Genomic DNA, 23,636 nt, shown 5'->3' on the forward strand with positions numbered 1-23,636 from the left:
ACAGGTTTTGATAATGGCCATGGGCTGACATTGGTTCTGGGAGAAGGCATCTTCCTCTTGAAGATGCCTCCAACAGTCTTATCCCTCCTTTCCCTCTGCAGCCTTCAAAGTCCAGCGATGCAGAATTCCAAAGATTGTATCACACTGTATCCCTTGCAAGTGCGGTAGAAATTACATCATTTTAAGAGTGTGTGTGTCTGGGGAGAGTGGGTGGGTCGGTGAGATTGTATCTATCTGTATAGGGGTCAGAGAAGGGAGTATATTCATATTATAAAGTGAAGTGAAGTTGTGTGGCTAAGAAAGCCTTGCCCCGCCCTAGGAATCTAAGTCCGCAGCTTTGAGCACACGCATCTGGTTTGCCTCCTGTGCCAATCCTACATTCTGCCTGGGCCCTTAAAAGCAGCAAATGTATTCCACTGGGCAAATGAGTGAGAGACCTTGGAACACTCAGCCCTAGATGGGGTGTCTCCGTCAAATCCCTCCCCTCAAAGATCAGGTAGCACAGCCGAAGAGGAGATGAAAAGAGTGTACGAGCCAGAGGGCATGGAGGACACGAGGAAACAAGGCCTCCTAAACACATCAGGACCGAAGCACATAGGAAGTCCGAGACTGAGGCAGCATGTGCTGGGTCTGCATGGGTCAGCACCAGATGGGATCCTAGAGATGAAAGGAGAGGTGGACACACTCCCCACCCCTAACCCAGAAGCTCTCTCCAGTTGATAAACAATGCAAATGAAAATTTAGTTTTCTGCAAGGGAGTCTCATTAGGGAAACAAACTTCTCTTATGGATAGGCTGCCTGCCCAGCAGGAGACAGCAAATAGAAAATGAAGTCAAAGGTGTCTTTGAAGGTTCCTTGTCTCATAATCATTGTGTCAGGACTTTTCCTTTTCTCTTCTTTTTAAATTTCATCCCCCCCCCTCTCTCTGCATATTTTTGTGGTTTCTGGTTTTGTGATTTTATGGGATTGCTGAGTGTGTGAGTGAGTGACTCTCTGTGTCTACATCTGTTTCTTGTATCTTTTCCTGGACTCTTTTGCTTCTATTTGTTTTGTCCTAGTCTGATGTGTTTGTTTTTGTTTACTTTATTTTATTTCATTATTATTCCTTAGATGCCTGTTTTATTTTCTAGTGAGAGACAGAAAGGGGTGGATCCAGATGGGGGGGGGAGGAACTGGGAGGAGTAGAGGGAGGGGAAACTAATCCAGCTATAGCTTATGAAAAAAAAAATCCATTTTCAATAAAAGAGAAAAAGGATAGTTTCCCTTAATTAATGGTGAGAGTCACTGTCTTACCATGTATTTCTGTCCTTTCCTAAGGCAGGGGGAGTTATCTTTTACCCTTTGAGTTAGCCAGGACTGAATAGTAAGCTATTGATGAATCAGAGAGTTTAACCGGACCTTTTACGACAGCCGGTACTAGTGAGGACTGAAAGATTCTTCTTAGCTGTCTTCTTCTCTGAAGCTTTGAGCCGCTGCTCTTCATATTCGTTCTGATTGCCAGGAAACAGGGCCCTTGAAAGTCTACATTTCCCTGCATCTCCTCTCACCCCGCTTCCCTCTCAGGGCTTACAGGCTGTCAGCACCATCGCTCCCATTAAACGTGAGGCTCACTTGCTTCCTAACCATGCCTGGTGCCCCTCAAGGCCTCGGTTTGAGAGAATCTAGGCCAGTGTTCTTCACCCGCACTCAGGGGAAAGCACAGACCCATGCCCTCCTCAAAGATTAAGCCTATTATAGAGGATGAGGAGAGCAGCTGACAGCCAGGGAAAGTGGGGGATTGGGGTCATGAAAGCACAGTGAAGAATCCAGGTCTCTCCATCTACTGAGAGAATTAATGCAGATTATTGGTAATAAGAATAATGGCAGATGGCATCTGCTAAGTGCATAATGTATGCCAGGCGCTGTGCTCAGAGCTTACATAAGTTATCTACTATACAACCCGAAGGGGCATCTCATCCATATTTTATAGATAAGGAGAGTGAGGTAGAGAAGCATTAAGTATAACTAGTTGACAGTCATGGGTTAGTAAACAGTAAGATAAAGGTGTTTGCAGGCAGCCAAACAGCTCCATGGCCAATTTTAATTTATTATTTTCCGGCCTGCGCTAAAAAAAAAAAAAAACGGTCTGGAACTCTAATAACTTAAACCCAAAGTGGTAGAACAAGAGTTTGAATGAGCCCCCAAAGCCTTGGTTTCTGGTTACAGAGGCATAGTATGGACCCTCACTGTGCTATGAGGCTGATCTGCTAGGTTAGGGAGAGCAGGCTCTGTACTAACAATTGGAGCGATCTGCCTCCAGCCAGTCTCTGCCACAGAAGCGTCTACTGAGGATATCTGCACACAGTAGTGTCTGCACATAGCATGTACCAAAGGCATAGAGCCACTTCTTGGAGATATTTTGCCATGACTTGGCCCCAGGAAAACAAAGCTAAAAGTGTTTTCATCATAGTGGCCACATTTGTTTTTTAGTAATAGTTTTCATTTGAATCATAATTAAAGTTTCTTCCAACATACCAGCAAGGAGTTTCCTGCGTATGCTTGGAGTGAAGCCCACATTTGTGGCTGTTCCCATTATGGTGCTGACACCTTTGAAACACAAAGGGACAGTAGCCTAGTAAGGGAGCATGGAGACCTGAGACTAGATCTGTCCCTGGCTAGCTGTGTGACATTGTAGAAGGGATTCTTCTTGAAACTCAGGCTTCCCATCTGCAAAATGGCAGTGTTGAATTCGTTCATCCCAGTCCTTCCTAAACTGAGTAATGGTGAGAAATGAAGGTGTAGCCCAGAGGAAGGGTGCTTGTAGGTTCTTTCTCCGATGACCCCCTGCTTCTCCCAGCTCTGTGCCCTACTTCTTTATCTTTCTCCCATGTCAAAAGACCAAATCAAAAAGCTAGCTTGGCTTTGAAGCCCTCCTGAGCTCCCCACTGTGTGAATGTGAGCCCTCCCTCTGTTTCTGCCCCTGGACCAGAGAGGACACTGGTTTAACTCTCCCCATGTCTAATCCTCCAGTGCATCTAGAGAAAAGCTATGAAAAGAAAGAAAGAAAAAACCCAGCTTTTCAAAGTGATTGTATTTTTAGAATTTTGTGTTTTCTTTTTAGTCATAATCCCATGAGCGACACAGTAGCTTATCTCCCTGATAGGGAACAATGGATATTTAAATATAAAACATGTACAGCCACAATATCCAGTGAAAAGAGATTTTTCTCCTGTGAAGGCTTTGCATTAAGGATTCAAAAGGCTGATCCATGGCAGTTTTGTATTTTCCTGGTCCCATTCTACATGTTTTCAAAGCCAAGGGGTGACTTACTTTTGTAGGAGATAGACACTGTGGAGTTCATTAAGCATTTCATATCTTATAACAAAGGATTTTCTACAATGTACTTGTGATTCAAACTCCAGATGAAGCTTTAGGAGATTTTCTGAATTGCTTTGCTAATTAGATTTAAAATTCCCTTCAGTGTCTCCATTGCAAATGTTAGCAACTTCTTCTAGTGTTCAGATATGCCCTGCAGACAGATCAGCCAGAGGCAGCAAGGCCAGTTCTTGGTTAGGAAAATGGACTTGTGAGACCTGAACTCAGAGTTCAAGGTAGGGCTCAGGAATCCTAGCACCCACCTATTAGATTCCTAATCAAAGGAGGCCAGGAGAGGGCCAGAAAGAAAAGGCATCTGAGGTTTAAGACTGAACAGTTCAGGAGAGGCCACACTGCTACAAGGCAATGCATGAGCAGGCAGCCCTGCATCTCCAATGCTTAGAGCACACTAAGACTTCTTACCTATAATGCTGATGAAGGACTGCGCCAGTCACTTAGTGCCACAGGCCAGTGTCTCCTTTGCCATCCATACCTGCAGCAACTGGATGGCACACAGAAGAAAGAAATGGCTGGCAGGGACTTTTTAGTACCTCCCTCTAGAAAACGACTTCCTCTGACATTTCACTGGCCAGACCTAGTCACAAGACCTCAGCTAACTGCAAAGTTGCTGGGAAGCATTGTCTTCCTTGTGCCCAGAAGAAGAAGCCAGGTATTGATATTGAAATCGAATGCAACTGTGGACAGAATGTACTAGAACCAGGCCTACATAGTGGAGGAGCCCATGTTCTGAGGTAGATGGTGGAGAAGCCTCCAGAGATTCTGGAAGAGCTCGTCACATCCCCAATTCTCTGGTTTGAGAGGTCTGAGCACACTGCCACACTTAGGCAGAATTCTCAGTAGTCTTAGTTATCCGGGGGCATTAGCTTTTAAGGTACCTTCCTGGTCTATTGTTAATATTCTGTAAATTTATAATTTTGTTATTTACTATCAACCTTATAATCAGTTTGCTCCGTGAAAATGTATAAGCTTTAACTATGAAGTCTGCCATTATGTTCACCTTTAACAAAGCGTAGGAAATTGATTGTTTACAGCCCTCCCTTGGCAAAGCCAAGCTAGTCGGCATGTGCAAGATTCACAGTCATTTGTGAGACTGGAAGACTTGGGATTGGGATTTTTTATTTTTTTAATTCAAGGTTCTGAACCATCCTACTCGTCCTTGTCTTTCTCATCTGATCTTAAAGAGTATTTTGAATGCAGAGCCTTTTCTGTTTCTTATCTTCCTTCTATTCCTGAGCAAGACATACGATAACATCTTTCTATCTAGCTGCATTATTTTCCAAAGACTCTATCAGAAAGGAAAGTGTCCTTTATTTGGTTGAGTCTTTTTCCGTTGCCTGTTGAACAAGGGCAGCTAAACCTACCTTACAGAACTGTTATAAGAATTAATGATTTGGGAAAGGGAGACCTTTTGGAGGAGCGGTCAGAACTGTGTGGAGTCAGACAGGTGATTTGAACCAGATCTGCCTGCTTTATTTATCCACCACTCAGAAACAAACAATATAGCTGGAAATGCTAGCTGGAGGTATCAATACATACGAAGCATTTGGCATGGCTCCCAGCACACAGAAACCCTTACAATGTCAGCATCAGCACCGCCTATATTGTCATAACCACTACTACCTACTGTTGCATCTGTTATAACACCACCACTGACAGCACCACTGTGATAGGGGTTGTTTCGGGTGTTAGTGAACCAAATTATATTTATGGAACTAGCCTGCTAGAGATGCTTCTTACCGGAACATAATATGCTTGAGTATCTAGTCTCTGAACGCTGCCTGGCCTCTTCCTCTGCCACCTCTCTTTTTCCTTTGTGTAGTGGCTTCAGGCAGAGCCAGCCGTGGTAGCAGACTCAATGAGTACCTTTGCTCCTTTGCTGACATTGAAGCTTTCGATGGTGTCATAACGTTCGTTATTTTTTATGAATTGCAGTGCCGGTGGCAGATATCAAAGCGGTGGTGACGGGAAAGGACTGCCCTCATATGAAAGAGAAAGGTGCCCTTAAACAAAACAAGGTATGAGTTCCTGATCATTGTAAGTGGCTGTATCTGCCCCATGCAATGAGCCTTCGTAATGATCCCAGCCCTCACTTACAGAAACGTGCATGCATGGATCGGAAGGTTCACCATGGAACCAAGGGCATTTTATGTAGTGTTGTATGTCTCGGTTCTCCTTTTGTCTTTCCTGATCCATTCCTTTCCTGTCCCAGTGCCCTCACTCTTTCTCTGCCTGATCACTTTTGTGATGCCTGCTCTCTCTTGTTCCCCCACTTCTTGTCTACTTCTAACCCTAGAGATTACGATGGCTGTTCTCCCTCTGTCTTTGTATGAGCCTCCTCTGCTCACCTTCATCCATTCTGTAGGCCTCTTCTCACCTCTTGTTCATGGTATCCCCTCTCCCAGTGCTGCTTCCCTGGGTCTCAGTGAAGCCTAAGACAGGCAGACACCAGCAAACTCAAATATTAGGAAACACTGAGCATCTTCTAGCCTTCAGCACCATAGTAAGTAGACTATTAAGTGTCCAAATGCAGCTTAAAGGAGAGCAATACCCAGAAATCCATGCTTAGGTTCCCATTAACAGTGCACTATTTCTCTTCATCCCTTTCTAGTTTACCCAACAAGGTTTCACCATGATGGTCCACATTGTTTTATGAGGAAACAGGGTGGGAACCTAATCTAGAAAGACAGAAAACGTCCTCTTCTAAGTCAGAGCGTGCATTAAGGAGCCAGTTCTTTGTTATATATTGGCATCTTTTGTTATATACCATCCATTAAAAAGAAAGAAAGGATTTGGCTGTGTGTAGTGGTATATGCTTGTAATCCTAGCACAAAAGAGGATGAGGCAAGGAAATCATAGCCAGCCAGCCTGGACTGCATAGCAAGATCCTGTCTCAAAAACAAAACAAATCTAGATTTACCTGGCTACTCTAGACATCTGGGTGCCAAATGCCACATGAATCAATAATTTAGTTCTTTGATTCTAAAACCAGTGTCTAGGAGGAATGAAAAAGACCTCATATTCTGCTATCAGTCAGGATTAGCATAATTGTTCCCTGTTTTCTGATTCCAATGAAGATAAAAGGTCATTGCCTTATGACTATGCTCAAAGAAAACGAAAAGTACTGTGAGATTATTGTTCAGGATGTCAGAAGGGAAAGATCCTTGCTCCTTGTGATATATAGATATAACTCAACTCAAGTCCATGTGCAATCCTTCACTGCTAACCCCATCATAGCACAAGCCTATAAGGAGCTCCAGTGACAAGCCTAATAATACAGTGGGATGCTGGAGACACTAGAGTCTGGGCGTCCTGTTGGATAGCACCTGTGGGGGGTTCCATGTCAGACAGACAAGGACTGTGTTGTTCTTAGACTCGAAAGAGCATTATAAACCGTGGCAACAAGTCCCAGATTTCATGGTTTGCCTCTTGTGGGGCTGACTTCCTTCAACACCAGCAGGGATTGCCATATGTTCCACATGTCAGGTGTTCCCTCTTCAGTCTCAGGGAGCACAGGCTCTGCTCAGCTCCAGAGAGGTTCCTGGTTATGTAACACTTGAACTGAGCAGGAAGCCATGGGAAGAAGTGACAACACAAGAGTCTAACCCAGAAGCCTAGGAGGGCTGGCTGGCAGTAGAGCAGTCTGCCAGGACTTGAACATGCTGACTAGGAACAGGGAATTCTGTCAGATGCTTTCAGAGGAGTTTGCTCCGTCAGCCCCAGCATGTGAAGGTCTGGAGGGCTGTCACTCTCCTTTACATTCAGAAGCTGAACACAGTGGCAGGTTTAGTGAGAGACCTTGTGGCAGAAAGTCAAGTGGAAAGTGATCTGTGAAGGCACCTAATGTCAACCTTGAGCCTGCAGATGCATGGGCACACACATGCATGTACACCAGAAAGCACACACATGTGATCCCAAACATGTGAACACTCACGTATATACAGATACTCATATGTACCACACACACACACACACACACACACGTATGCATGCAAGAAAAAATACAAAGCCCAATATTCTTGCTATACTAACATAAATTATTACTAAAGATCTGATTCTCATTTCCTATTACCTAATATGTTCAAAAAAATTAGAGGTGTGCCTCCTCTCACCCTAAAAAGGAGGGTAGAGTGGGACAGCCCACAGAAACAAAGTGATCATCTGAATCAGGGCTCTGGTTTCTCTTTAGATTGTGTAAATCATTTGGATTTTACCAGAATGACACAGATGTAGGACTTGTCAGATTGGAAAGTTATAACTATGATTTACAACTGTAGAGAAAGTCAATATTATACGAGTAGTGTTCAAATGAATTGGTTCTGTCAAAATGGAAATGATAAGGACTAGAAACTTAGTTCAAGGCCAAAGCAGGAGTAGTATCAGAGAAAGAAAAAGTAAAAATAAAATAAAAATACTAGTTTTTTAGTCTCCTATGCAAAAGACTGCTATGTGTTACTGAAGGGACAGAACAGACAGTGTTACCAACATGCTCGTGTTTATCTAAATGCATCACTGATAACTTTCAGTGTCGTCTGAGTATGTCAATTAAGAGACAACAGTTTTCAAACTCTTTTTTATACAAAAATGATCAAAGCATACTTATTTAATATACATTGTAAAGGCTCAAGCAAACTTAGTTTGAAAAAAAAGACATAAAGCAAAGATAACACCACAGCTCAAGAAACAGAGTCCCATACAGAAATAAGGGAAAGGATAGGCCTTACTTATTTCTAAGGAAAGACAGCAGCAACTTGGGAGGGAGGCTGGACAGCTGGACTTGGGGCTCTCAGCTGTGGGGATTTTTCAGAGCTGGCAGCACATGTGTTCAATGGGCTGTGCTGGGTTCTCCTAGCAGGTTCTGGATAGAGAGCAAAATGGTCCTGACCCCATACAGGGCAGACCACTTAACCCTTGAGGATGTGCAGGTAGATGTTGCTCTGGATGTCCAAATCCGGTGTTAGCAGGGTGTGAGGAGCACTGTGGGTGGTTAGAAAGCTCTCAACTGCAACTCCAGGGGGAGTTTAGAGCTCAGATCCTCTTAGCTGGCACATGCTTCACGGATGGTCCCTATCCATTTGGAAAGGTCCTCTGACTCAGGAAGCACAGAGATTCCTTTGTCACCAGACATTCCGAGACTCATCAGCTCCTGCTGTGGCCTCTTGCCCGTGGGGCCTCAGGTGGCATCCCATTGGTGGATGCTGGCCGTGACTGGGTAGTGATTTGGTGAGGCCATCTCTGAGCTGCTGTCATGGCAACAGGAACATGGAGAATGAGTAACAACTACAAACTGATGTTTTTTGTTAAATTAAGAACTATATGCTATCTGTAAGAACCCTATTTTCAATATAAGTTTAAAGTAATGGAATGGGGAAAGACACACCATACTGACTGGGTATCTCTATTACTCTTATACAAATCAGACCTCAGATGAAAAGATATTATCAGAGACCTGTTTCTCTCAGAAGACATAACCTTACCTTACACATATGTGTTCAATAAGAAGTATCAAAATACATGAATCTGGAAACTGACAGAGTGCAAGGGGATCTCAGCTTCCTGCTAATAACCAATTGAGATCAAGCAAGATGGCAATCAAATAGATACCGTGAGCAGCACCATCAGTCAACTAGGTCTAGTTGACTTCAATAGGATAATCTAGCCAGAAGCACAACACAAGTTCATCTTGAGCTCACAAAAACATTCACCAGGGTCTACACTGGGCCATAAAATCTTTTGTTTGGTTTTCACCATGACAAAAATCATGTGTTTTTATTTTTTCAGAACACTATCTTGCAAAGCATATTCTTGGGTCATAGTAGATTTAAAGTAGGAATCAATAGCAAAATTAGAGTGAAAATGCAAACATTAGGAAATTTAATAACATGCTTCTAAATAACCAATACTTTAAAGTCATAAGAGAAATTATGTGTATCAAGCTATATAAATTAAAAAAACAACTTACGTGCGATGCAATCAGAGCATCATTTATAAGGAAATTTATATTAGATACTTAGAAGAAAAGCAAGCACTGAAATCCCTAATGTCCCTGTCATAAAACACTAGAAAAGAGGAGACATTTAATAAGAAATGAATGGATAGAAATTAGAGAAGAGACAATGAAACTGAAAACAGAAGAAAACTCAGCAAAACCCAAATATAAAGGATAAAGAAAATTAATTATGCTGTAGCCTGATGAAAAGAGGAGAGAGAGGGGGAGAAAGCCCAGGTCAGCAACATGGGCACAGATGTGGAGATGGGATCTCAAGAACACATGACATGTGTAGACTTGGCCTTCTTTCAGACCACATGTCCCTCACTTAAAATTCAAAAACAAATTAGCAAATGGTATTTCGTAGGGTGTTGATGTTTTCATTATTTTCAGGATGTTCATAAAGAATTGAATGGATAGATGTACTAGAAAGTTGCTGGACAGATAGCTGGACACCTGGGTGGATAGGGCACACTGCTCTGAGTAGACAAACTTGACCATAAGTGGAAGCTGCTTCCTGTGTTTACCAGGTGTTCCAGCTTCTCCTGACACTTCCAGCCTAATGTGAGGGGCTAGAACATCAGTGTCAGCCGGGCGGTGGTGGCGCACGCCTTTAATCCCAGCACTCGGGAGGCTCGGGAGGCAGAGCCAGGCAGATCTCTGTGAGTTCGAGGCCAGCCTGGGCTACCAAGTGAGTTCCAGGAGAGGCGCAAAACTGCACAGAGAAACCCTGTCTCAAAAAACAAACAAACAAACAAACAAACAAACAAAAAAGAACATCAGTGTCCCATCAGCCTGGCTCTTTCATTTGCGTATACAGGGAAATTACTTGTCATGCGATAGTAACATTATCCATAGACCTTATTCTTCAGGCAGTGTCAAAAAGTGGAAAGAAAAGCCACAGTTCTACTTCAACTCCACACCCATTTTCCCAGGACTCCAGAGACACCCCCATTCCACCCCTTTTGGGACTTCTGGGTAAGAAAGAGCTATCCCTGGCTTCAAGGAAGGGTTAGCCACAGCGTGCCCACAGTAGGCCCATCCCTGCCAGGTATCCAAAAGTCACGGTATAGTGCTAGCTCTTCAGACAATTTTTGCAGCTAGGGATCAGCTCCTGAAATTCTGTGCAGCAGGACTCTCCATGAGCCGAACTGCCGAACAAGGACGTCTTAGGTATTAGCACCCAGAAATGAGAGACTTCCTCCAGACAAAATCTACTAGTGACTTAGTCTTGTCATACATTTAGTGTCTGCTTGCGTCTGGCATAATCCAAGGCCACAGAATAGAAATAGAAAGGGAGTTGCTCCTTCCCTTGAGGTATCTGCCGCGGAGCACCTGTTTCTGTCTTCAGTCAGTCAGCATTGAGCGTCAGAGATCTGATGAGCTCTGGATAGAGTGGTGACCAGGACAGATGTGGCCTAACCACCTGGAACTAGAGTCTAAAGCATTTAACAGCGGAATGTTTGTGGAGACAAGAAGTATGGAGTTCTTCACAGTGAAGTTTTTTTGACATTTGAATTGTCGCTGGTGGATAAAAATTCAATGCAAGACTTGATTTTTAAGGAATAGGCATTCTGAATTCATGCTACGTAACTTTGAAAGTCTAACGGGTTGCTATGTGTTTTAGTCAGGTATTCTTGGTGCTTGTCTCCCTAAATATGAGGCTTGTAGCTGGGCAGTCATCAAACATGACCTAAAGACACTTCAGTGGATCTTAGAGGTTCAGATATGAATGTATTTGATATAAGAGAAGCTACCATGTTGTCATGCTCAGAAAGAAATGTAATGGGGCTGTTGGTAGTCATTCAGGAGATTACTGAGTTCACTCTCTGGCTCAGAGAAAACAAAATGAACATCTGGGAAAGACAGACAACCATGATGTGGAGAAAGGGAAAGCAACCGCTTTTTCCATTCAGGATGAGTGAAGCCTGAGGCTGGGGTCCGCCAGACGGACACTGGCTGGGTATTTTATAGGGCCACCGGGTCTCCTCCCCTTTCCTCTGTTGCTCTTATTTAGATATCCACCCCATGCCTCCCCACCGTTTCTCATGCATTGTCTTCTGGGAACAGGAAGCCACTATCGCAAGGAATCTGCTTTGCTCTCTGTCTACTTACGTCTCCCTAACTGCTTCTCAGAGCCATTTCCGTCTTGTCATGTGATTTCCTAACCCAAATAAGAAGCAGATTCTACTAGAACTTGACTTATCATCTTAACTTAAAACCTTTGATTGACTCCAGCATTCAGTCACTGAGTGGATTGAGCATCTTCTTTGTTTCCAGGTACTAGGAATACAGAGATTATTGTGGTCCAGCCCCAGTTCTGGGTGTCCAGTGGATTAAGATTTATGCATAAATATAGTTATAACTTATCATATGTCTCAGGAAAATAAGCACAGAGGTTCCAAACATGAAGAGGCCTAGACGCACTTCCTCATGGGAAGGAGCAGCTCTGCCTGGGAAAGTGTTCACAGCAAGGCTTAGAGGGGGCGCAGCTAAAGAGGGCAGTTTGGAGGAGAACTGAGGATCTGGTCAGATAACCTGGAGCAGGTTTGAGAAGTCTACCTTTGTAAAGAGGGCGGTCTCTGTACTGCATGGATAAGAGACAACTTTTCCTTTTCAAATGGAAACTCAGGTTCATGGGTGTGCAGGTGAGCAAGTGTGAGATCCACTACTATGTCTATAATTATATTTAACATCCACACATATGCCAAACAATATCATGTATCAAAACAGTCCACCCTTAATGTCACTGGATAGATGGAGAACCCACATGCTTAAATGAGATCTGGGGGGAAAAGGCCAGTGTGTATTGTTACCCAAAGCAATATGAAAATGGCAGCCAACACTGTACACTGAAGATGTGTTGTATAAAACTGTCTCATACTGTCAGTCCATCATTTGCCCATGGAAGACTGCATATTCAAATGCTCCTTATGCTAAGGCACTGTTTCTCTGAGTGTCTTCTCACTCTGCATGTCTTGTCACAAGTCCCAGAGCTAGAGGACCAAGTGTGAGATTATGAGTTCAGAGGCCTCAGCAGGTGTGGGGAATGGTTAGTATCTCCTGTCCCCTCCTTCCCCACAGCTAGGCCTATTCAACGACTTCTTGGTTAAGGCAAAGAGGCACTGTGCTTCAGTGGAGCAGGGCTGAGGTGAGCTGCTATGACATCTAGTTTTTCACATAATTAAGTCCAGAAGGAACAGAAGACCTTCAGGAGTGAACAGCAAACCCCCAATGTGTTAGGTGTCTGTGAGTGATGTGTGTGTGTGTGTGTGTGTGTGTGTCTCTCTCTCTGTCTGTCTCTGTCTCTCTGTCTCTGTGTGTTGTGTGTCTCTGTCTCTGACTCTCTGTCTCTGTCTCTCTGTGTGTGTGTGTGTGTGTATGTGTGTGTGTATGTGTATGTGTGTGTGCTGTGTGTGTGTGTGTCTCTCTCTGTCTCTCTGTCTCTGTGTGGTGTGTGTGTGTGTCTCTGTCTCTGACTCTCTGACTCTCTGTCTCTGTGTGTGTGTGTGTGTGTTGTGTGTGTGTGTCTCTCTCTGTCTCTCTGTCTTTGTCTCTCTGTCTCTGTGTGTGTTGTGTGTGTGTCTCTGTCTCTGTCTCTCTCCCTGTGTGTGTGTGTGTGTGTGTGTGTGTGTGTGTGTGTGTGTGTAGGCCCACAGCAGAACACTGTCCCAGATCTGTGACAGCCTGGTCTGGTCAGCTGCCACCTGGAGCCTGTCTTCCTTACAGGCAGTCTGGACAGGTGGCAGTTTCTGGAGAGTTGGCCTGAGAGGTGCCATTGCTCCCAGCTTGGCATCCTTCCTTCTTGAAGTGCCGGAGAGCTGACCTTCACCAATGACTCCGTGACAGCAAGCCGACCATGTCAATAAAACCCATTAAAAATGATAGCACCCTTTCATGCAGGCATGCAGTTCAGAGAATTAATTCCTCCCACCCCTCCCAGGCAGCCCTGGTGAGATTAGAGTGGGAATTGACATTCTCACGAATTTCCCATTTCCTGCCTGTGTTTATCAGGAATCTAGGTCATGACAGCTCAGATCCTTCATGTCCTGAGCAGTAGATGCATGCCAAAGGAGGACAAAGCCCAAGGTCATTGTGCTCCTTCCTATCTGCCTTCTTGCTCCCTGCACATCTCAGCTCCAACATCCTGCTTGCCAGTGGCTTCAGCACCTAGACAAGGCCATGCGTCTTGGCTATGTGCTGTTCACACCAGCTGTTGTCACAGTTGTTGGGCAGGGTTGGACAGAAAGACCTTGGTGAAATTCATGTCCTGTTTATTTGCGAAGGAACCCCTTTGTAGCTAGAGTTTCAAAGCAAAGCCATCTCTCCTTTCCCTTCAGGCTTTCAAGTATGAGTCAGAGTCCTCCTAATAACTGACTGTCCATTATCACAACTGTGATCAATAGGTCCACTTCTCCTACCTCTTTTCATGTAACCTCAGACCCTCCTTCATAATTATCTTTCTGTTTGTGATTTCCTTAATACCCAAAGGAGCAGAAGAGGCTTAATTTCTCATAACTTTCTTACAAGTAATAATATATAACTTTGGCTGGCTTGGGGCTTTTTAAAAATACTCCCAGGAGTGGGATTCATGGTTGCTGATATGTGTTGCTTTATTGATTTTTTTTAAAGATGACATCAATTTATGGTAGCTAGCTATTGCCATTTTGATTATAAATTTAAAACCCTTGAGACAGTTATCGAAACAAGCGCCAAACTCAGTGGAAAATGTTCTTGCTTACTTGATTGTTGCATAACTTCACTGAGGCCTGAATGGAGGGCTGAGAAAGAAAGTGAATGAGAAACAAAGAGAGGAGTTTATGCAGGCGCGCATCCATGACTCAGCATCCTTTTCTTCCAGGGTTTCTATTTCTGGCAGAGTGAGGGGACCCTTTGAATGTGGGATGCATGGCAGTCTAGGCTCAGAGCAAAACTACCTCCTAGTGAGAGGACAACTGGGGGTGAGACAGATGGACGAGAACTCCATGAGAGCCAGGATGGCTTTACAGTGGGCTGTGTTCAGAGGGGGCCCCCTAACACAGGGTCTTCAGGGTTTATTTTGGAAGGATTCTTTAATTCATCTGAAATATTCTTTCTGGGGCATTGTGATGTGAGTCACTTGCCTAAGGCAAATCCTCACGGATAATCAAGGTAGAAAATGATGTGGAGAAAGGTCTGGCTTCCTAAAGAAAAAAAACGCTTTGTGGTCAGTTTCCTAGAAGTGCTGCTCCCAGATTATAACAGGGCAGAGGTCACAATCAGTGGTGCCTAAGAAAAGTGCGAAGAAAATATGCTAGAGCATGCATTACCACAGTACAGTGTGCTGGTATGGATACACTTGACCCTTCCCATCCAGATTAGTAGCCTGTGGGGTTCTAATATGGGCTATTGACTGTTACTTTCCAGAGGCTCCACTCTGGTGACTTCTCAAACCAGTGGGATGATTGTGGTACCCAATATGGGTATGGCGCTCACTCTGAGAAGTGTTTTGTGGTTGATATATTATGCACCCCAATAAACTTATCTGGGGGGGGTCAGAGAACAGAACAGCCACTATATTAAACATAGAGGCTAGACAGTGGTAGCACACACCTTTAGTCCTAGCATTCCAGAGGCAGAGATCCATTGGATCTCTGTGAATTCAAGGCCACACTGGAAACAGCAAGGCATGGTGACACACACTTTTAATCCCAGCACTTGAGATCTCATGTCTTGCTTGGGAAAGACACATGCCTTTAATCCCAGGAAGTGATGGCAGGAGGCAGAAAGGTATATAGGTGTGAGGACCAGGAACTATAGGTTTTTAAGCTGTTAGTCTTTTAGCAGCAGTTCACATGAGATCCATTTGGATGGGGACTCAAAGGCTTCCAGTTTGAGGAAACAGAATCAGCTGAGAAGTTGGCAAGGTGAGGTTAGCTGTGGCTTGTTCTGCTTCTCTGATCTTTCAGCTTTCACCCCCATATCTGGCTCTGGGTTTTTTTTTTTTATTATTAATAAGACCATTTAAGATTCTTGTTACAGTGTTTTATAACATATGTATTTGATACGATACTAGGTGTTTTAGCCAAATTTATCCAGCCACAAAGAAATGAAAGTGTCCTTTAGTCCTTGGCACTGTGGATCTGGCCCCATAGTCTGCGTTCAGTCAGTACACATCAGTGATTGAGTCTGTCTTCTGACACAGCATCTACGATCCTCCTCCGTATCCTACAGCCTCCAGTGGGTAAATCTTGGATTCATGTATCCTTTGCTTACAGGTACTAAGATAGGGGTTTACCCAGAAGTCCCATTACCTTTGGAACAGAATCTGTATTTTGAAGCATCCATACCTCTATGGGCTTCTGTCTGCTAGGAGTGACTAAGAATTGATTGGCCCTTCATGCTGCTAATTAAATGTTCTACCTCTCTATCTTCTTGGAGGGGAGATACACAGCTTTGGCCATGTGCCATCAACCTCTCAAAACCCTGCCCCATAAAAAGGCAGTGATAAGGCTTGGTGCCTCTGTTCTTATGAAAGAGAGATGGTTCCTGCAGGTCTGTGCTGCATCCAGAGGACTCCTGCTGGGAGCCTGGAGAAGCGCATCCCTTTCTCCCAGCAGCCTTATGGTTGTACCCCTTCTCCGGACAGAAGACAAGTCATGTGTAGTGTTAAGAACTCCAGTTTTGTTTAATGTGGTGTTTTCTCTGCTCTATCACAGGAGGTGCTTGAACTTGCTTTCTCCATCTTGTATGACTCAAATTGCCAACTGAATTTTATTGCTCCTGACAAGCATGAGGTAAGGGGTCTTGGTATGGGTTAATTTGTGAGAGAAAAATAAGAAGGAAAGATTCTAGAAAGGCAGAAATGTCACTTCTTGTAGAATGCTGCTTGTGGAAATCATGAATGAAAGAGCATCATGTTGACATGGAACAGAAACCCAAACAACCACCAGCTACAACAGCTCAGAATTCTTAGCTGCTGAATCAGCAGCCGTGTGTCTTACCCAGCGTTACTATAACAACATTCCTGAGGTCACTTGGAATAACGGTTTACATTTGACCTCTATTTTCTGATGTTTGAGTCTGTGGTCAGCTGCATGAAGATGAGTGGCAGGTGCACATGGAGGAGGCAGAGAGAGGGGAAGGGCCAGTGTCCAAACATCCCCTTCAGGGATATACCCTCCAAATCCTGAACCCTTTCTACGGGGCCCACCTCCTCAAAGTTCCAGCATTTCCCAATAGTTCTCCTTTAACACAGCCTTTAGGGGAACATTCAGAGTCTAAACTGTAGAATGGTCATAAAGAAAATTGATGTACAAATGGCTCAGGCTCAGCAAGGGCTTAACTAATCTGGAGCAAGAGGCGGCCCTAGCTAAGGCATTGATGCGTACTGAATATTTAATCTTTGCTCTAGAGCTTCCCCAGATAAAGTACTGTCTCTATTCGTAGGACCATCTGATGAAGTAGTTTCTCTACCAGGTCTCTTCAAGCTGTTTTAAGAGGTTCAGGGCTGTCTCTGTTGTTGGAATTTTATTTCCAAGATGCTTTTATTCCTTTTTGACATCTTGTTATATGTATAATTTGTTCCTCTTCTTGAAGCACACTGTCAGCTATATTTAAAATATTTAGCATAAGTCTAGGAAAATGCATTTGTAAAATAAAGTAGCAGTTATGGTTGATTTCACTTTTTCTCTTGTAAATTAGACCCCAACATCATGCTTGAAACTTTATTTTTAGATAATACCATTCAAATTTTTGTTTTGCATGTAGCTGCACAAACAGCTTTAGAAGGAAGGGAACATTTTAATAGAATCTGACTTTTGTTCTCATTTCCCTGAGGAGATTCAGTTCATTTAAAAGGTATTTAGTGTCTGGTTTTCAATGGTTTGAAGATTTTGAATAAAATTATCCATCCCAAAAAAGAGGAAAGATTAGACACAAATCCTGCATTTAGAATGGTGCTTAAATATAATTCTGTGTCACTTGACATTTAGTTTGCAGAAGGGTAAGACTTTGTCTTCATCTGTCTGAAAATAGATACATAGCCTCCCATTCCTGTTTTTAAATAAAGTTGTGGTTATGAACAGGCCAACATATCCAAGATATATAAGAGACATAGAAAACGACCAAAAATAGAAGTTGGGCTGTTACTTAATCAGTGCCAAGTTATTTTCCCCAGTATGTGTATTAATTCCAAATATGGAGAAATGCTTTGGGACTGCCAGGGGAGTGTGTGTGTGTGTGTGTGTGTGTGTGTGTGTGTGTGTGTGTGTGTGTGTTAACATAGCTGCCACTTCTTATAGACTCTATATGCTTATGAGCACTTTCAATTTTTTCAAAACACTTGCATATCTAGTATCGTTTTCTTCTCATAACTGCTACATACAATAGAAGGAAGTTCTGTTACATATGTCTTCATTTATCAAGTGGAGAGAAAGAGGCCTCCCAAACTGAACACCTGACAATGAAAGGATAGTTACAGGGGTCTGGAAAGACAGCTCAGTGGACAAAGCCTTTGTTGTGCAAGCGTGAGGACCTGAGTTCTAATACCTAGAACCCATGTAAAAGCCAGGCACTGTAGCGCACGTCTGTAACCCAGTGCTTCTGCAGTGTGATGGGAGGAGGAGAATCCCCGAAGTTCATGGGCCAGCTAGCCTGGCATGTACAGCAGTGAACCACAAAGAAGAGACCCACCCTGTCTCAAACAAAGAACAAGATGAGGACTGATACTTCCACTCTGTGGTACACACACACACACACACACACACACACACAAAGACACAAAGGCTCCCTCTCTCTTCCATTTTAACTGCTACACACATGCACACACACACATGTAACATGAATTCTAATTGGTCTTACTAATAAAAACCCGGAGCCTGATATCAGGGTAAGTGTTTAAAGACCAAAGAGACAAAGGAGCAAGCCACAGCCACCTCTTACCTTGTCAACTCCTCAGCCAAAAAGAGGCCAGGCTCCTGTCTTTGCCCACCTTATCACTTCCTCTCTCCACCCAGCCATATCACTTCCTGTTTCCTCCTCCCTAGTGCTGGGATTAAAGGCATATGCCTCCCAAGTACTAGGATCAAAGGCATGAGATCCTAAGTGCTGAGATTAAAGGTGTGAGCCACCACTGCCTGGCCTCCATGGTTAACTAGTGGCTAGCTAGTACTCTAATCTTCAGGCAAGCTTTATTTGTTAGAGCACAAACAAAATATCACCATACACACCCATGCACATACATTCATTCATGCACACATGTGTGTACATGCATATTTACACTTATACACACATGATAATTATATATAACCTACCCTTCTCCATACCTGCCCCCATTAAATACAGTACAGATCTATAGTCATTCTGGAGGGCAGCTGTCTAATGTGAGTCTCCCTGGGCTAACATCAAAAAGGCAGCAGGCTGCATTCCTTTTCAGAGACTCTCAGAGAGGAAATTTGTGTCCTTACCTTTTTTCTACTTCGGAGACCTTGGCCTCCATCAGTTTCATCAATGACAGCTTGAGTTCTCTCCTCAAATCATTCTCATTCCCATTCCATAGTGAAATCCGTATCTTTCACTCTTCTGACCCTTCCTTCTCTATGACATTAAAGACCCTGAAATTACATTGGGTCACCTAGATAATCTAAAATAATCTCTGGGTTATGGTCAACTGGCAACAGCCTTAATTGTTCCACATAACCTAAGGTCTTCCCAGGATTCTGGGAGTAGGATGTGGACATCTGTGGAAGATGGGTGTCCTGTCTTCCCCAAGCTGCAGCATCATTACAGCATCTCTCTTTCCCAACTATCTTGCTGATACTTTTAGTCAGAAGTTTAACATATTTCAAATTCAGCTTTTAAGTAACACCAGTGGTGTTTTCTTTTTTGTCATCTTGCCTCTTTTTTAAAAGTTAGCACCTACAGATGGTTGACCACTGCCTAATCTTTGGATCCACTAGAGTTCACAAAAGGCTATGTCTCAATTCTATCATCCTATTTTTATTTATTAGTGAGAGATACAAAGAGAATCAGGTCTCAACAACCGTTTGTGCATCCTAAAATTTGAAGACATGATGGCAGGACAAATACTTGATTCCTTTGTAAATTTTTAAGATAATAAGCATATACTAAAGAAGATCAAGGTTTGTTTAGTGTTTGAGTATCATTATGAAGTCAAAATTTAGTTGTCTTTATTAGTATTCAGGTTACCCTATCCTGGATAGTATGTGCATCATCAGGTTGTCTTATGACTCTTAGTGACATGTCCCCATGCCTTTGATGACTTTCTGACTTTCTGGTAGGACAAGATAGTACAGGTTCACCTTGTACGTGTCCTGCCTTTTCTCTGTCAAGCCTAGTTACTTGTACTAGGAATTAGTAACTAGCCATCAGAATCTTGGTAAAAAAATAAAATTCTTACAATTTGTTTATAATTTTTAGGCTTTTTGGAAAACAGAGCTAAAGGTGAGATTTTTACCATAAAATATATCATGACGTAGTGCTAAGAATTCCAACTCAAATTCAGTAGTACAAGATTTTTATTTATTGGTCAATGTAATTTTTGATGAAAAGGTCATTGCCTGCTGCTTCTCAAAAGCAATGTTCCTGTAGGTTAATCTGTACCAGGAAGGTAGCCAAGGCTGGGAAGGCTTTGTTCAAGGGACAATAGTCCCAAGACTTAGGGATTACTGGGACATGCTGCCAGAGCTGTGAAGCCCTTCTGGAGCACAGCACTCAGTGGTACCCACACCTGGGTGTTTGTCAGAAAGACCTGGGAAGCTCTGATAAATAAAGTCTTCTCACCTGTGACCAAGAAAATTGGTTATCTCCGGACTGAGAAGTAGGTCCTTATTTCTCTCCCTCATTTGTGAGCAGATGGCTGGGTGTATATGGTCAGAAAATGGTTGAGATATTCATGAGCACAGTGGTGCTTCCAGAAGTGTGTTAGCTCCACACTTGAGTCGGAGATCACACAGCTGAAGTAGAAAGAAGTCTTTACAGCTTAACACTGCTCTCTTCAGGCATGGCTCACACCACTGTCCTTGACGTGTGTAGTGCAGAATTTTCATTGCATCATAGTGGTTGTAGGGATCTATTGCTTCTGTTGAAATGTCCCATCACATGGTGGAGCACAACCTAAGTAGCCACAAATGTAGTGCTTTGGCTCATTAGTATCTGGAATTGCAACTTGACCCAGCAAGTACAGAAAAGGATGGAATCTAGAGCAATTGTTAGGAGGAATTCCAAGCCAGCAAGAAGCAGAACATTTGTCAGCATAGAGTCCTGTATAGGACCAGGGACCACCTAACAGGTGAATGAGCAATAACCATATGCAGGCAGTTGTTGAGATCTTGGCCCTTCCTCCAGGCACCAATGGTTCTCTTTTGAAGTTAGCACAGAACTCTAGCCTTTGAAGGGGATCTGCCAAGAATAATGTGGATCTTCCGATAAATGAGACACGATTCCTTCTCCCCAGAATTTCATAGTCTAGTGAAGAGGCAATTTTATGAAGAAAGAAAAAAACCTCAATAATGTACTTCAGTGTTTTCCAAACAAGATGTCCATTGCAATCAAACGCTCGAATCCCTGGGTACTAGAGACCTGGACACAGGAGGTCCAGGCAGGCAGTCAACCTATATCTTCTTAAAATAACCGATGATGCTAGGCATTTGAGTTAGAAAACAATGGGCAACTGAAGGCTGTTTTCTAGCTCTGTTTTGCTAAGAAACACAAAGGCTACCTTGGCTCCACGGTGAAACTGAGTTGTCAGTGTCTGTGCTTAAATATTAGATTCAGCAGGAAGGCATTAGCTACTAAACAGGGAACTGTGATCAGTATCAAGAAAAGGAAAGCAGGGTGTGCTGCTAAGTGCAGACATATTGGTATACATTCCGCCCGTGTCTTAAATAGCACTATCATACTGCACAGTCAAGGGAATCCAATTCTTTGTGTTCCATAAGGAAACATTTTTGTATGTAAGAACAAGCTTCTGGAGTTGGGTTGCCTGAGTTCCGGTTCTACCCACTCCATTTACTCCTACATCACTTCATTCCTCTGTGCTTTGGTTCTCTTACCTTGAAAAACATATGACAATAGAAGTCTCTGCTTCATAGAGAGGGTATGGGGATTAAAGGGATACCTAAGACAGCCTGCCATAGGCTGTGTACTAAGTTGGAATAATTGCTGCTCCTATAATTGTCATCAGTAATGGTCATTGCTACCTCCTTTCCCACCAGTATTGCATCTGGACAGATGGGCTGAACGCACTTCTTGGGAAGGACATGATGAGTGACCTGACACGGAATGACCTAGACACCCTGCTGAGCATGGAGATCAAGCTCCGCCTGTTAGACCTGGAAAACATCCAGATCCCGGATGCACCTCCACCCATCCCCAAGGAGCCCAGCAACTATGACTTCGTCTATGACTGTAACTGAAGTGGCTGGGCCTGAACACATTCCTCCCAAACTGGAAGATCTAGCTATCAGCAGAGAGGATTGCAAACACACCCACATGTTGTGTGGTGGGAAGCTGCGGGTCAACCCTTCCTTTGGTCTCATTTTTAGCCCTAGCTTTTTTTTTTTAACCCCCCCCCCCCTTTTTTGGCATCTTACCATCTCCTTGAATCTACTTCCTGACTCTGTTTTAGATCACTCCATTGCTACAGCTCCCTGGCGGCGGATCTTAAGCAAAAGCCACCACTAGTAACAAAGTCTACTAGTCCTCTCATCCTAACCTGCTGTGGGCATATCCTTCTGTCCTTCCCTCTTGCCTGGAGTAGGGAACCCAGTTAGCCCTGAACTGCCCCAAATTTGTGCACTAAACCAAGAGATATGCCTAAGGCCAGGCTTGGGTAAAATAGCTCTGTTACCGGACAAGAAGACCAAAGGCCACCACCTCCTACCCCTTCTCTCTAGGGTCAGCTCTATGTGAGGTAAAATCGCTTTCACATGTCCTCCCTTCCTAGCCTTGGCCTTGCTCTGGTCCACTTTGGTCCTATGTGTAGCAGCAGCAGCCTCATGACAGTCCTCTAAGGTATTAGATCTCCCAAACACTCCACAGAGCCCGTGCCTGTTCCTTGTCTGCACTGTGACCATGACCATGACCAACCTCTCTGTCACACTATCTAGTCTTGGACCTCCTCTCCTTGCCCCAGGCCAGACCTGCCTTCTTCATTTCTTCAAGCTCCCAGCCTCTCAGCAGAAAGCACAAATGAAGTCAGTAGTCCTGCTCCATCTCAAGTAGATTAAACCTCATGGCCTCTAACGCGGCTAGCTGTTGCTATCCACCAGTTCCACGTCACCTTCTCCCTGGGGCTCCTGCTACACCCCAGGTTCTCCAGGGTGGTCAAGCTGTCAGACATGCAAGTTTACATCGTTGTAATTATTATAGGTCTTTACAATTTACAAGGGTTTGGGGTTGTTTTGTTGTTTTGTTTTGTTTTTGGCTTTGTTTTTGTATAAAAGAGTCTAACATTTTTTTTTTTTGCCAAACAGATATATATTTAATGAAAAGAAGAGATACATAAATGTGTGTACTTTCCAGTTTTTTTTAATTATTTTAATCCCAAACATCTTCCTGAGAATAACATTCCCTTAAACATGCTGTGGAATAAAATTCAAAGTGATAAGTTGGGGAGCTGGTGTTTTGATTTAGTAATACAGGTGTTTGCTACTCAGTCTTTAGCATCACCTGGGAGCTTGTTAGGGATGCAAAATCAGACAGCCCCTCCGGACTTCTGAACTGGGCTGTTTGAGTGGGTGTTCATTTGGGAAGAAGCACTGATCATCAGCTCTAAGCATAACCCATATCATTTCTAGGAAGCATATCCCAACTCACCAAGGAAATGAGACTCACTGTACAAAAATACGATCATTTCACTTTATATTGCTGCCTCCTCAGCATACTTTTCCATTATTTTCTCCTTATCATTACATGGTTTATAAAGCTAGTCCAATTAAAGATTCTACTGACGCTAAGGGAACAGGTTTAACAATGGAAAAAAAGAATACAAGCCCACACACCTGAAATCAGTTAAGCCAAAAGCAAGTAAATCTAACAGTGAATTAATAAGCTGTGGTCGGAGCACAAAGGAAGATTCTTCTTAGGTCAGCTTCCCTGCAAGCGTCATATGGCTCATAAACTCGAAGGGCTGGGAAGGATGACAGAACTCTGTGCGGTGCGGCTAAGCCACTCTGAACTGGCAGCCAAGCTCTAGACACATGCAGGTGACTGCTCTTTATGGCTGTCAAGATGGTCAATTACAGATTGGCCTGGGCTCAAATGACATGGTCCA

At 43.5% G+C, this 23,636-nt stretch overlaps 1 protein-coding gene across 1 annotated transcript in view; it reads left to right on the top strand.

The window, feature by feature from the left end:
* The window catches only part of Elmo1 (engulfment and cell motility 1), a 434,336-nt gene extending 411,730 nt beyond the window's left edge, over positions 1-22,606 (top strand). The window contains 3 exon segments of the mRNA XM_028855855.2: positions 5,308-5,390; positions 16,060-16,137; positions 21,577-22,606. Coding sequence (XP_028711688.1) covers positions 5,308-5,390; positions 16,060-16,137; positions 21,577-21,777 — 362 coding nt within the window. The 3' untranslated portion in view covers positions 21,778-22,606.
* The last annotated feature ends 1,030 nt before the right edge of the window (positions 22,607-23,636 follow it).

The sequence above is a fragment of the Peromyscus leucopus genome, chromosome 5 (genome assembly GCF_004664715.2).
Source record: "Peromyscus leucopus breed LL Stock chromosome 5, UCI_PerLeu_2.1, whole genome shotgun sequence".
In the NCBI taxonomy this organism is placed as follows: Eukaryota; Metazoa; Chordata; class Mammalia; order Rodentia; family Cricetidae; genus Peromyscus; species Peromyscus leucopus.